Source organism: Vicia villosa, linkage group LG5 (genome assembly GCF_029867415.1).
Source record: "Vicia villosa cultivar HV-30 ecotype Madison, WI linkage group LG5, Vvil1.0, whole genome shotgun sequence".
In the NCBI taxonomy this organism is placed as follows: Eukaryota; Viridiplantae; Streptophyta; class Magnoliopsida; order Fabales; family Fabaceae; genus Vicia; species Vicia villosa.
Window position 1 is genome coordinate 167,524,858 of NC_081184.1, and position 12,705 is coordinate 167,537,562.

General features: G+C 36.6%; 2 protein-coding genes across 3 annotated transcripts; one reads left to right on the top strand and one right to left on the bottom strand.

The window, feature by feature from the left end:
• Positions 1–1,247: 1,247 nt before the first annotated feature.
• On the bottom strand, positions 1,248–5,025 carry LOC131603781 (inactive protein kinase SELMODRAFT_444075-like). 2 transcript variants are annotated; one of them, XM_058876213.1, is made up of 10 exons: positions 4,889–5,025; positions 4,454–4,690; positions 4,041–4,195; positions 3,863–3,957; positions 2,716–3,752; positions 2,457–2,617; positions 2,264–2,340; positions 2,022–2,169; positions 1,762–1,911; positions 1,248–1,601 (listed from the first exon to the last, which is right to left on the bottom strand). In XM_058876213.1, the coding sequence occupies exons 2-10, from the start codon at positions 4,635–4,637 to the stop codon at positions 1,566–1,568; spliced, it is 2,043 nt and encodes a 680-aa protein (XP_058732196.1). In that variant the 5' UTR covers positions 4,638–4,690; positions 4,889–5,025; the 3' UTR covers positions 1,248–1,565. The 2 variants fall into 2 exon arrangements, with proteins under 2 accessions (XP_058732196.1, XP_058732197.1); XM_058876214.1 differs by lacking the exon at positions 4,889–5,025 and having other exon boundaries at positions 4,454–4,882.
• Positions 5,026–11,520: 6,495 nt separating this feature from the next.
• LOC131605966 (uncharacterized) lies at positions 11,521–12,705 on the top strand. The gene is made up of 2 exons (XM_058878252.1): positions 11,521–11,645; positions 12,234–12,705. The coding sequence occupies exons 1-2, from the start codon at positions 11,521–11,523 to the stop codon at positions 12,703–12,705; spliced, it is 597 nt and encodes a 198-aa protein (XP_058734235.1).

Consider the following 12,705-nt stretch of genomic DNA (forward strand, 5'->3'; position numbering starts at 1 on the left):
GTCAAATTCAACACAGAGACCACGCATAACCAATAACAACACAAACAACTCTAAACAATAACAACAACACAAACAACGCTTAATAACAAACACAAACATAAATTAACTAGATTAAAACAACTTCATTTTCACGATATCACAACCATCAAAACGATATCATCTATGTCATGCATCATGGTCATAACATCAACGTCGTTCTTAACTTCAACCCATCAACGTTCGATTTTTCTCGTGATAATTGACGTCCTCATTCTCTGTCTCTGAATTCGTCTGATGCTTTCACCAGCTTCGTACTCCCTGTCTAACCATCAAATCAACGACCTCTTCAGATGGTCCATGGAATGAATGTTCCAAAATTTCGTTTAATCGGCGGTTTTACAGCTGAGAAAAAGACATGACCATCTCTCTTAAAAATCAGCAAGGCTACCATGAGAAAAAAATCGGAGAAAATGTGAGAAAACAGTGTAGAAAATGTGTGAAAAATGAAGGAGATTGGGGGTATATTTATTAAAAAAAACTCTAACACATAGGAGATTGGTGGCTCCTATGTACAAAATATGTACATAGACGCCACAAAGGGCAAACCCTAATTTCCCCTTCAACATTGACGCCACCTGAGGTGGCGCATACATGCATTTTTTGGTACCTTGGCGCCATAGGGGGTGGCTTCTATGTGTAGGGCACCCTCCAAAAACCTGGCTACCTAGGTAAATTTTTCCACAATTGATTTTTTTGTTTTTTTGTTTTTAATTTGGTTTTTTTTCCTCCATTTTGTTGGCATGACACTCATTTTAAATGGAGAAGAGATTGTCTAGCATCATCCTAGCAATATGTTTCCTAAACTTAATGTTATTCTAACCCCCTATAAACAAGGCTCTAAAAGAAGGCTCTAAAAACTTCTTGTGAATTGGCTACAAAAGAAGGCACCTATGAAACATATAATGATAGTCCTGTAGTGAACAAGCACCTTCTTCAAGATTTGACTGATAGGGACTGTGGAATCCTGCACTTAAGAATAAGATTATCTATGACAATGGTTCAGTACAAAATATCTCAGAAATACCAGCCGAACTGAAAGGCATATACAAGTATAAGGTTTATGAATCTCTAACAAGATTCTAATATTTTTATGCTAACTCTCTTAAATTATCACAACTGTTTGGGAGATCAACCAACAATCAAGTTTCTACTCTGCTATCAACTGAGTTGCTTTAACAGGACAGCCGGGTCATAATTTTAATATGATAGAATGTAACTGTTCGATGAAATTTTCATTACTCTGGGATGTGAAAAATCAAAACTGGAATATTGTTCTGTACAATCAACTAAACAATAGTAATAATATGTTCCTCTCTCCCCTCAAATACTATTATTTACATCACTAAAACCAAAAACTTACTATAGTAAAAACAAGAATATGCAACAAGCTTTAAACTCTCTCTCCACCTATAAAAAGAAGAGCCTCAACCTCCCTCTGCAGTCTGCACTGCCTCTGAATCTCATTGTCCTTTGTTTTCTGCCGTGGTCCGATTTACTTGGGAAACGGAAAAGTGGTCAGCAATCAATCACATGAGAATGTCACCTTCCAGCATCTTGAGCACCTATGACAAAACACAAAATTATGGATGGATTACTAACCAGTTAAACATCACTCTTTTGACTTTGAAAGATGAATGTCTAGTTGTTATACATTACATTCGTGCTGTGATTTAATGATTTTAATGCGATAGCAAGTCGAAGATAACATATAAATTTTCTAACCTGAGACACTCGAGGCCTTAAATGTGGATCTCGTCGGATACACATAGACGAACATTGCATCATGCGATAAACCTCTTGATCAACATAGCACTTTCCTATGCTCGGATCTACAAGTTTATCAATTGCTTGTTCTTCAAGCAATGGCCGTGCCTATATAAATATTTGAATCGAAGACAATGATGAATAAATAGTTTTAAATGGATTAATGCCTGTTTCAAAAGAAAGCAGTTTCTTATGCTCGTTATATAAATCTTTCTTACCCATTCGCTAAGGCATTGCTGGCCCCTCGGCCGGCCAATATCCACAGCTTTCCGACCTGTCACAAGCTCTAGTAATACTATCCCAAATGAATACACATCAGCTTTTTCAGTAATTTGACCACTTTGAGCATACTCTGGTGCCAAATACCTATGGAATAACAAGATAACTATCATAATCACATTCTACAACGACTCGTAACGATACGGGATGAAAAACAAAATTGGCTTTCGTCTAGCATTACCCGAATGTTCCTATCACCCGTGTTTCCACACCCATATCTCCATCTGGCTGCCACCTAGCAAGTCCGAAATCTCCCACCTAAAATCCATAATTAGCAGTTAGTCGAGACATACATCGATAAAAAAAATCATTTATCAGCAATGGCTGCAAATAGAATTTGAAGCCAATTATGTTCATAATCAAATAAGACGTACTAATGCTTCAAAATCATGAGTGAGGAGAATATTGTTAGGCCGCAAATCACGGTGTACAATGCAACCAACTCTACATTCCTCATGAAGATATCTCAAACCACGAGCTGCTCCAACCGCGATTTTCTGGCGTGCAGACCAATCAAGCACATTCTGCATCCGTCCTGCAAAACCAAATCATTCCGTAAACACCTTTGTCTGTGAATCTCCATTTACTGATATGAATGTAGTTTTATATTATTTAGGATGGAAGGGAATTTACCGTAGAGATGAGAATCCAGCGACCCGTTGCAGATATACTCATAAACTAGCAATCTTCTTCCATCCTCAACACAGAATCCAATTAGCATCACAACATTGCGGTGTTGTGCGCAGCTTAAGACCTCTACTTCTGAGCAAAACTCTTTATCTCCTTGAGTACTGGCTAATTTATACTGCTTAACAGCAACAACTTGTCCTTCAGGTAACACACCGCGGTGTACCGAACCAAAACCACCTTCGGCCAAAAAGTTTGCTTGCGAAAAACCACCCGTGGCAAGTTGTAATTCCGCAAATGTAAACCACCTCGGAGGATTCCCAAATACAGGTGCTTTGTGCTGACAAATAGAGCACAATGGAGGAGGTCCGTGAGGCGCATTTCTAGCGAGTGAAATCACTTCTCGAACGCTTTTGCTTAAGTTCACGTCAATTTTACAAGCAGGAACTCCGAAGATAGGATCTTGATCCAAAATCGTGAGTTTATGAAGCAAAGCTTCATAGGTAGAAACCAAAGCCTTACTATCACTACATCTTTGAATATTGTCCTCGTGTTTTGAGTACTCGCCGCCTACACAAATTACATTCGAAATCCATGGCTGAAAAGACGAACTTTTCGACGATGAACTTAGCTTTTCACTCTCCGAGTCAGATTCCTCGAGGTTCGCCAGTCCCTCGTGAACGACAAAGGGAAAACATCTCCTTCGTCTTTCATAATTGTCAGAGTGAAAAAACGGGGACGTTCCAGGATCGGAGCTTGATATCGACGCTGTTCCAATATCAGTTACAGTCAATGGTGGCGACCCTTGTTCAGGACTACTAGCAGGAGTAACTGCTGGACCTTTGATTATATCTGAATATTCAAAATTGTCTTTCAAATTTCTATACGCATTCGGCTCTAGCGACAGTGAACAATCTCTTCCGAGTTCCTTCTTAGGCGAACTATTCAAATTCAAACGCAGAATCTTCGGGTGAGAATGCTTCATCATTACAATATTGCAATGCAGCTCATCCATGCAATGTTTCTGTTCACCTTTCAGTTTTCTACAATCGCACAAGAATAGTCATTCGGATCACATTACAAATGCATTAAACAAGAACACAACTCATAACTCATAAGAAAGAATGCGAAAAATACAAAGTAATCTCAATACCTGTCCAATATAACCCAGCTTGACTGAACTCTCTTGGCTTCAGCCGCCACCGCACCGCACAGCGAACCAGAAAGAATCTTCACTCTGATCTTTATCTGTGCAAACATTCGAAAAACGTTACTTCCAAAAGCCGAAAAGCAAAACAAAATGCAAAGAAACACAAGCTACTACTTCGAACCTTCTCCGGATCATAAAAATCATGAAGCTGAAGTACTAATTGAGAACACGAATTCGTAATAACTTCTTTCTGATCCGAAACAGTTCCTAATCGCGATGTCCAATTACTCGTAGCACAATCAGTCGTAAATCTTGAAATTCCCCATACCTTCTTCCCTATTAAACACACACATACCATAATCAAAATCATAATCATAAACCTTCAAAATCATTCAGATCTCAATCAACTTCAACCTTCCCCATTGTACATTTTCTGCCTCATTTTCAAATTTTCTCTTTCCTTAAAGTAATCAACATTATTAATAAAGAATCACACAGAAAAAACACAAAAGCTGCAAAAGCAAAAGTACATGAAACTCTAAACACAAAATTGAATTGAAAGAGAGAGAAAGATAGAGAGAGAGTGATCAATACTTGATGAAATTGCAGGAATGACAACCAAAAGCTTAATGCAATCCCCAGGTTGAACAACATGAGTCAAAGCCCAAACCAGAGCAGTCTTTGAAATATCTTTCGAACCTTTCACCGCAACAACAACCACCTTAGAACAAGAACTCATATCTTCATCATAATAACCACGACCCTTTAGTCTATTCATCTCAAGTTTCCAACTTTACATCAAAAAACAACCGGCAAAACCCATCTGAAACACTAAATCAACAACCCAGAAGAAACAAACAAAGATTCAAAAAAAAGTACAAAGAAGAAAAAACAAAGAGAAATAGACATGGACACGAAGTTCAAGACACTTTAATATCAAAATCAAACAATGTTGCCGTTAAAGATGAGACAAATAACACAAGAATGAAAGCAACTATAGAGAGACATTGGAAGGGAATAATGACAAACCGGAACTGAGGATGTTGAATGTGTGAAGATGAAACAGAAATTTGTTAATTTTTGTTATGTTTTTTTCTTCGGAACAGTTTATGTACAATGATTGAAAAACAGAATATAAAAAGTAACTAATTTAATAATTTTAAATAAATAAATAAATAAACTTTAAGTTGAATTAAAAAGGGTCATGTGAAAGAAATGATGAAACAAAGAATGAAGAGACATTTTATGTGTGATTGTGTGGAAACAAATCGTTTGCTAATCCCAAAATTAAAAGAAAAGAGTTATAATTATTGATTAAGCAATGAATTTAGTGCCATTCTAGGAACTCACTAAAGTTTTAACCTTTTTTAGTTAACAAAAACCAAGAAAATGATGACTATGTTACTATTTATATTACTATCTCATTTCATCATTAAATGTATCTTTATACAAAAAAAAATATTTAAATTACTTTTTAAATTTTTTTTCAATAAAATATATTTATTATGTGTTATTTTAGCTAATTACTTCACTAATTAATACTCTCTAATTTCCTATTATAAAAAATACTATTTAAATTGAATTATCAAATGCATCTAAACTATTATAGACTATATACATTTTCATTTAATTAATTTAAAAAATTAATTTTCTCTTATGGTGAAATGGAATTGTATTACATATATAAAATTATTTTGCATCAATAATTAATAAAAAATTTAAAAATTCATTTTACATTTAATTACAGTTTTAGTCTCATATTACCTTATTCAGAAAGTTACTTCTCTTAATTTAAATTCAAACAGTTTTGATTCTTCTTTTAGACTTTTACACTTAAAATTAACGGTGTTTCTATTATTTAAATGATAAACTTCTTGTGAAATATGATAGCTAAATCATCGTATATAAATTTATTGTAGAATTTTGTAAATAAAAATATAAGTTAAAAAACGAAAATTTCATTAATTTTCAATGAAAAAATTATTTAAATTTAAAATTGAAAATTAATTTTGTGATCTGATGATCAAAAATATAATTTAATCAAATAATTATAAAATATTTAATTTGTATTGAATGTTAAGATAAAATTAATACTTATTTTAATAATATTCTCTAAAAATTAATATAAATAATTTTTTAAATATATACGTTACCTAAAAAAATTATTAATATGAGTGGAGGAGTATCAAATGAATGGCTTGAACAATGGGAAATGGATATTAAAAGGAGCAAATAACAACTTTATATTATAAGCAAGTGACAACTTTGGTTTAACTTGAAAATCACTCTCACAAGCCTCAAATATTGTGTGACATTAATGACATAACATGTGAGTTATATAACTACCTCTCTATTCAAGTAACTAAGGACTAGATTGTAATTATATATATTCAATCCCCATTCAACATTTGGCATAAGAAATAATGGAAGATGTGTTGAAAGAAGGTTCCAAAATTGGAGTAATTATCAAACGGTGGAAACTTTTCCATAGTAGATACAAATAGAATGGCCAAAAAAATTAACAATTGAATTGACTAAGAACTAACTTATTTTTACTGTTTTGGTTGATGTAATGAGCCAACATATGAGTGCGAAATTGGTGGCTGAAAGTGAAGGTTTCAGCTTATATATTATTGTGGATTGATGGTTGCATTAAATTTGAAGTTTTTTTTTGGAAAGTAAATAGAAAATTTCTTTACCCTCCTCTCTATGGGGGTCACCCCAGTGAAATCCCAAAATTACCCCTGCTTCGGAGATGCATCTCCGAAGTTATTTTTTTTAAAGATTTTTCATACATTTCGGAAATGCATCTCCAAACCCTCTCCAAAACTCAATCAATCTCCATCCATTTTTCGTCTCAAAATCAAGTTTCAAACCGTTGATCACGTTAAAGGGAGCATAGAAAGCTACAATTTGAGGTAAACATCTCCCATTTCACCCCCTATTTCACTACATTGATTCAACAAAATTCTGATGAAACCTGCGATGGTTCGGAAGTTCATTTCCGAAATATATTACCTAACAAATTTCGGAAATGCTTCCGAAATATGCCCTGGCAGTTAAAAAAAACAGTTTTGGCCAATTTTGCTAATTTTTGCATATGTTAGGTATGGTGCATCCGGACAACATTGTGCAAGACGATGACGCAGTAGTTCCGGAAGTTGTCAACGTTAATAACGATCCGGTTATCGATGTTAAACCTATGATCAATGCGGTTGATGTTTGGCAACAATTTACAAATGATCGGAGCTTCGGTAGTCGCGAGCATTTGATTGATTGGGTTCGGAACGAAGCTAGTAAACTTGGATTTGGAATTGTTATTTTAAGGTCCGACAATGGAAATAGTAGGCGGAAAGCTTTCGTTGTTTTAAATTGCGAACGGGGTGGGAGTTATGCACAATCAAACCAGGTGCTAAAACACGAAGACACGGGATCGAGAAAGTGCGGGTGTCCGTTTAAGTTGTGGGCAACTCGGAGGGTTGATGATTTGTGGCGTTTAACCGTAATTTGTGGAATTCATAATCATGCCTTGGATTCCAAGTTACACGGACATCCAATGGCGTGTCGTTTGTCTCGCGAAGAGAAGAATGTGATTTCGGATTTAACGATAGTCAAAGTGGCGCCTCGCAACATACTTGCTGATTTGAAGCGTAAAAAACCGGATAGCGTTTCAAATATCAAGCAAGTTTACAATGAACGACACAATCTCAAAGTTTTGAAAATGGGCCCTCGGTCGGAAATGCAACAACTTTTGAAACTATTAGGTGATAACAAATATGTGTCAAGCTTCCGAACGTCCGAGGACAAAGTTACGGTGCGTGATATTTTTTGGACTCATCCCGAAAGTATCAAATTGTTCAACACATTTCCAACCGTTCTTGTCATGGATTCGACATACAAGACAAACAAGTATAGGCTTCCTCTTCTAGAGATCGTCGGTGTGACCTCGACGGAAAAGACTTATTCGGTCGGGTTTGCTTTTTTGGAGTGTGAAAAAGAAGAAAACTTTACATGGCCTTTGGGAATATGCAAGTCTTTGTTGGTTGATCAAAAGGTTATGCCAGAAGTCATTGTCACCGACCGGGACAATGCTTTAATGAATGCGGTTGATACCGTCTTCCCGACATCGAACGCGTTACTTTGTCGGTATCACATAACTTGCAACGTGAGAAGTAAGTTGAAACCTGCGGTTGGGACAAAAGATAGGCCGGATGAAAACGGTAAAGTTATCAAAGCCGGTGTTGTGGTTGAGAGGATAATGGCGGCATGGAGGGAATTTTTAGATGCATACTCCGAAGAGGTGTATACCGAGAAATTGGTACACTTTAGGTCTTTGTGTGGTTCCATTAAGACTTTTTGTCATTACGTCGAATCCACCATTCTTGACAAAGTCAGAGAAAAAGTCGTGTGCGCTTGGACAAATCGAGTTAGACATCTTGGTTGCACCACGACTAACCGAGTTGAATCCGCACATGCGGTCTTCAAGAGGTGGTTGGGTGATAGCAAGGGAGATTTGTGTCGGGGATGGGACACCGTGAACCAAATGCTTGAAAATCAACACAATGAAATTCAAACATCGTTCGGTCGGAGCAAGACGGTTATGGAACACCGGTATAAGGGCTAAATTTTATTCTCCCAATTGATTTACAACATATCCCGAACGGGTTTGAATTTTTTGTTTCATGAAGCGAAGCGGTCGGAGACCACAGGGCCGGATAGTTCTTTATGTGGGTGTACCATTAGAAAGACATACGACCTTCCATGTGCTTGTATACTTTCAAAAAAGAAGAAGTTGAATTTACCAATACGCATGGATGAGGTAGCCGACCATTGGAAGAAGCTTCGTTTTGATGATTTTGACCCGCCGAAAGAAAATGACTCCAAAATCACCATCTCCGACGAGTTGGAAGTGATAATGGAGAAGTTTGCTAAAGCGGGTGACACAACGAAAATGCATATAAAAGAACAATTGCGAAAAATTGCATTTCCGGAGACCACCGATTTGAAACCGCCATCTCAACCGGTTAAAACGAAAGGTGCACCGAAAAAGTCCAAAGTTACACAAGAAGACACATCAACAAAACGATCTCCTTCCTACTTTGAACATGTTGATGCATCATTCCCGGATTCACCGACACCAAAGTCCAAGTGTAGTGGTAACAAAGGAGCCCGTATTTCGAAGCCACCTCGCACACCGCCGATCAAAAAATCACCCATTGTATACATTGATGAGATGCAACTTTTTATGCACAAATATATCGATAACATCGTTGATGTTGGAGGCGACGACAATTGTGGATATCGGGTCGTTGCGGGTTTGCTCGGTAAAGGGGAAAATAATCACACTTTAGTCCGACGGGAACTTATTGCGGAGTTGACTTCGTATCGGGACATCTACGGCCGACTATATGAAAATCAAGAAAAGTTTGCGAAAATTCATGATTCACTTGTTCCATCACTTACCGGTATCGCTCCGGTTTTGAAGTGGATGTCATTCCCCGATATGGGTCATCTAATAGCAAGTGCATATGATATGGTGTGTGTCGATTTGACGAGGTTTGGACTAAGGGAGACTTTCTTTCCACTTCATAGTCGACCGCCGTTGGACGCGTCGAGCCGCATCATATGCATCGGGTATCTACGATCGCGGCACTTCGTCCAAGTGTTTTTGAAACCGGGGTGTCCTATACCGGCTACTTCTTGTCAATAGACGGCACATCGTTCAAATGAGGCGGAGACTTGGCCGGATCCTTTCGTTTCAAGAATGGCGGAGTTTGAAGAAATGATGAGCGAAGAGCGCGAGCAAAATAGAGAGCGGTCGAAGAACGTACCTATTTTGGACTTAGGATCCACCGATTGGTTCGGTGAATTTTAGTTTGTTCCGGATCGTTTTTTGTTTGTAATGACCATTTTTGTAAGTATTGTTGTTTATCATGTAAAATCGGACTGATTCAATACATATATAATATAAGTATGTTTTATGTCATCATTGTCTAATTTATGTCTATTTTGAATTCCTTTTGTATTTTTTACACAAAACACTAAGCAATCAACAAAATGCAAAATTTATGCCTGTTTCTGCATAATTCGGAAATGAACTTCTGAAATATACTAGTCTGCCTCCAATTTTCGGAAGTTCATTTCCGAAACATCCACTGAATGCAAGATAAGGTTTGTTGGGCCATTATTACTCCAATAAGTCTATAAATATAACACACTTTTCTTCATCCTCTTCACACCTAGAAACACAAATGACACAAACCTACCCCCACCTAGCATTCGTCTACTTCACCACTGGCTACCCGATGCCGTTCCAATTTCGCTTCTCGCGCGACACGCCGTTCGTGGAGTTGATAACGTCGCTCCACACGCTATTGCAATATCCCGAAAATCGAAAGGTTGTCAAGCTCGAGTACCGCTCGCCATCGCTTAACGACGAGGGAGACATTGAGTTCACACCTTTTGAGATCAAGAACGACGAAGATTTAGCGGTTCTGTGGACAACGTTCGACCGATTTTCTTCGAAGGGTCCGATCGAGTTGGACGCGAAACTTCAAAGATCGGGGGCCGGCGTTATCAAAATGTTGACTCATCCTCACCTACCCGTGTTTAACAATATGTAACTTTAATCTTATGTAATGTGATCGTTGTAAGCTTCATCCGATTAAATAAAGCGAATCGTTCTTGTTTGTTATTTTTCTTCTGTCCAGACCTTTTTTCGGAAGGGCATTTCCGAATTCCTCCAAGGGGGGTGAATTCAGAGATGAACTTCCGAATTCACCAATTTTCTGAAAAACAACTTTATTTCGGAGATGCATCTCCGAAATCAATATTTTTCATTAAAATATTCACCTTTTCGGAGATGCATTTCCGAAAACACTTTTTTTTTCAATAAAAGTACGTTTTTCGGAAATGAACTTCCGAAACAAGAGGTATTTTTGTAAATTCGCCAGAGGTGACCAAGAAGATTAGGAGGTGGGTAAAGAAATTTTCAATAAATATAAGAAAATAAAATTTATTGAATTAAATGTTGAGAGGTTTAAATATATAGAATTCTCAGAGTTATATATCCTTTTTTGTATGATATTTTCTTGATTAGTCGATGCAATTACAATTTGTACTTTTTTATTAAGAAAAAAATTAGGTATATTGTTTTTTTAATTAAAATATAAGTATATTAATTAAATCACTCGTCATTTATACATATATCTTTATAAAGTGTTTAGCGTAAACGGAATTTAGAAAGAAAATATAGTAAAACTTTATAAGAATTTTATAAAAAATTACAACACTCATAAATTTATAATATGGATTTTATAAAGATGAATTATAATAAATATAAATGTTTTGTAATGAATTGTAGAATATAAAGATGAATTATAATAAATATAAATGTTTTGTAATGAGTTGAGAATATTCTACAACTTTGATTAGAAATGTTCTCTCATGTCCAATTCAATTATTTTGTTGCAACATCATTTCATTCGATCAGTGGTGAAATCATAAATTTTAGGCAACTTGGACAAAATTTTTAATGTTTTAAATTCCACCTCCTATTTTTACTAATTTTGCCTCTGATTTTGAAAGTGCATTCCCGAAACTATTTCTGTTACAGAAACAGATTTTCTATTTTTCCCGTTTTAGATAAGGTGCACCTCGACATGTATCACAAAGCTGTTTCGGCCAAGTTATATGATGATGCTAAGCCGGGTAAGGTAAATGACAATGCTAAGCCGGATAAGGTGAATGACGATGCTAAAACGATTGTTGTCGAGATAGATGTTGGGCAATAATTTCTAAATTATCAAGTTTTCAAGGCTCGTCAGCATATGCTTGACTGGGTCCGAATGGAAGTTAGCAAACTCGGGTTTGATGTTGTGATTGGAAGGTCTGACAATGGCACTAGAAGTAGACAAGCATTTGTAACGATGATATGCGAGAGAGGTGTAAAATATGATTCAAGAGTTCAAAAATTAAAACATGATGACACCGGATCGAGAAAATGTGAGTGTCCGTTTAAATCACGCGACATGTAGGGTGGATGACAGTTCAACAAAGGAGACTCCGTCTTACCATGAAGTTGTTGATTAACATTTCCCGGATTCTCCAACCTCAAAATCCCAAAAAGGTGTTTTTGAGGGAGCTCGCATTTTCAAACCACCACGTACACCTTAGAGTAAGAAACCACAAATTCTACCACTGATTATTCACATTGATAAGATGTCATTTTTTATGTACAAACACATTGAAAGGATTGTACATGTGAGGATGATAATAATTGAGGGTTTCGGGCTGTGTCCGGTTTACTTGGTAAAGGAGAACAGAATCACATTCTTGTGCAACAAACACTTATTTCGGATTTGACAACGAATAGGGAAGCTTACACACTACTATATGGAAATAAGGAAGGATTCGATAAAATTCACAATGCTTTTGTTCCATGTGTTACCAGTTCCGCACCATCTGAAAAGTGGATGTACTTACCTGAAATGGACAATCTTATAGAAAGTGCATATGATATAATGTATATTGATCTGACGAGATATGGTTTTTCAGAGACATGTTTCCCACTTCGGAGTCGTCCACCTCAAGACCCATTCGGCCGCATCATTTGTATTGGGTATCTTAGATCACTTCATTTTGTTCAGGTTTATTTGAAACCAGGGTGTCATATTGCGGCTACGTCTGTAGAATGGACGACACATTTTTCTAAAGAGGCAGAAACTTGGCCTAATCATTTTTTGAAAAGAATGGAAGAATTCATCAAGTTGACAGAGCTTGAGAGAGAAATAAATAGGGAGAAGTCGAAGAAAGATTTAAAGGTTATGTGGAGTACTTTTCGCTGA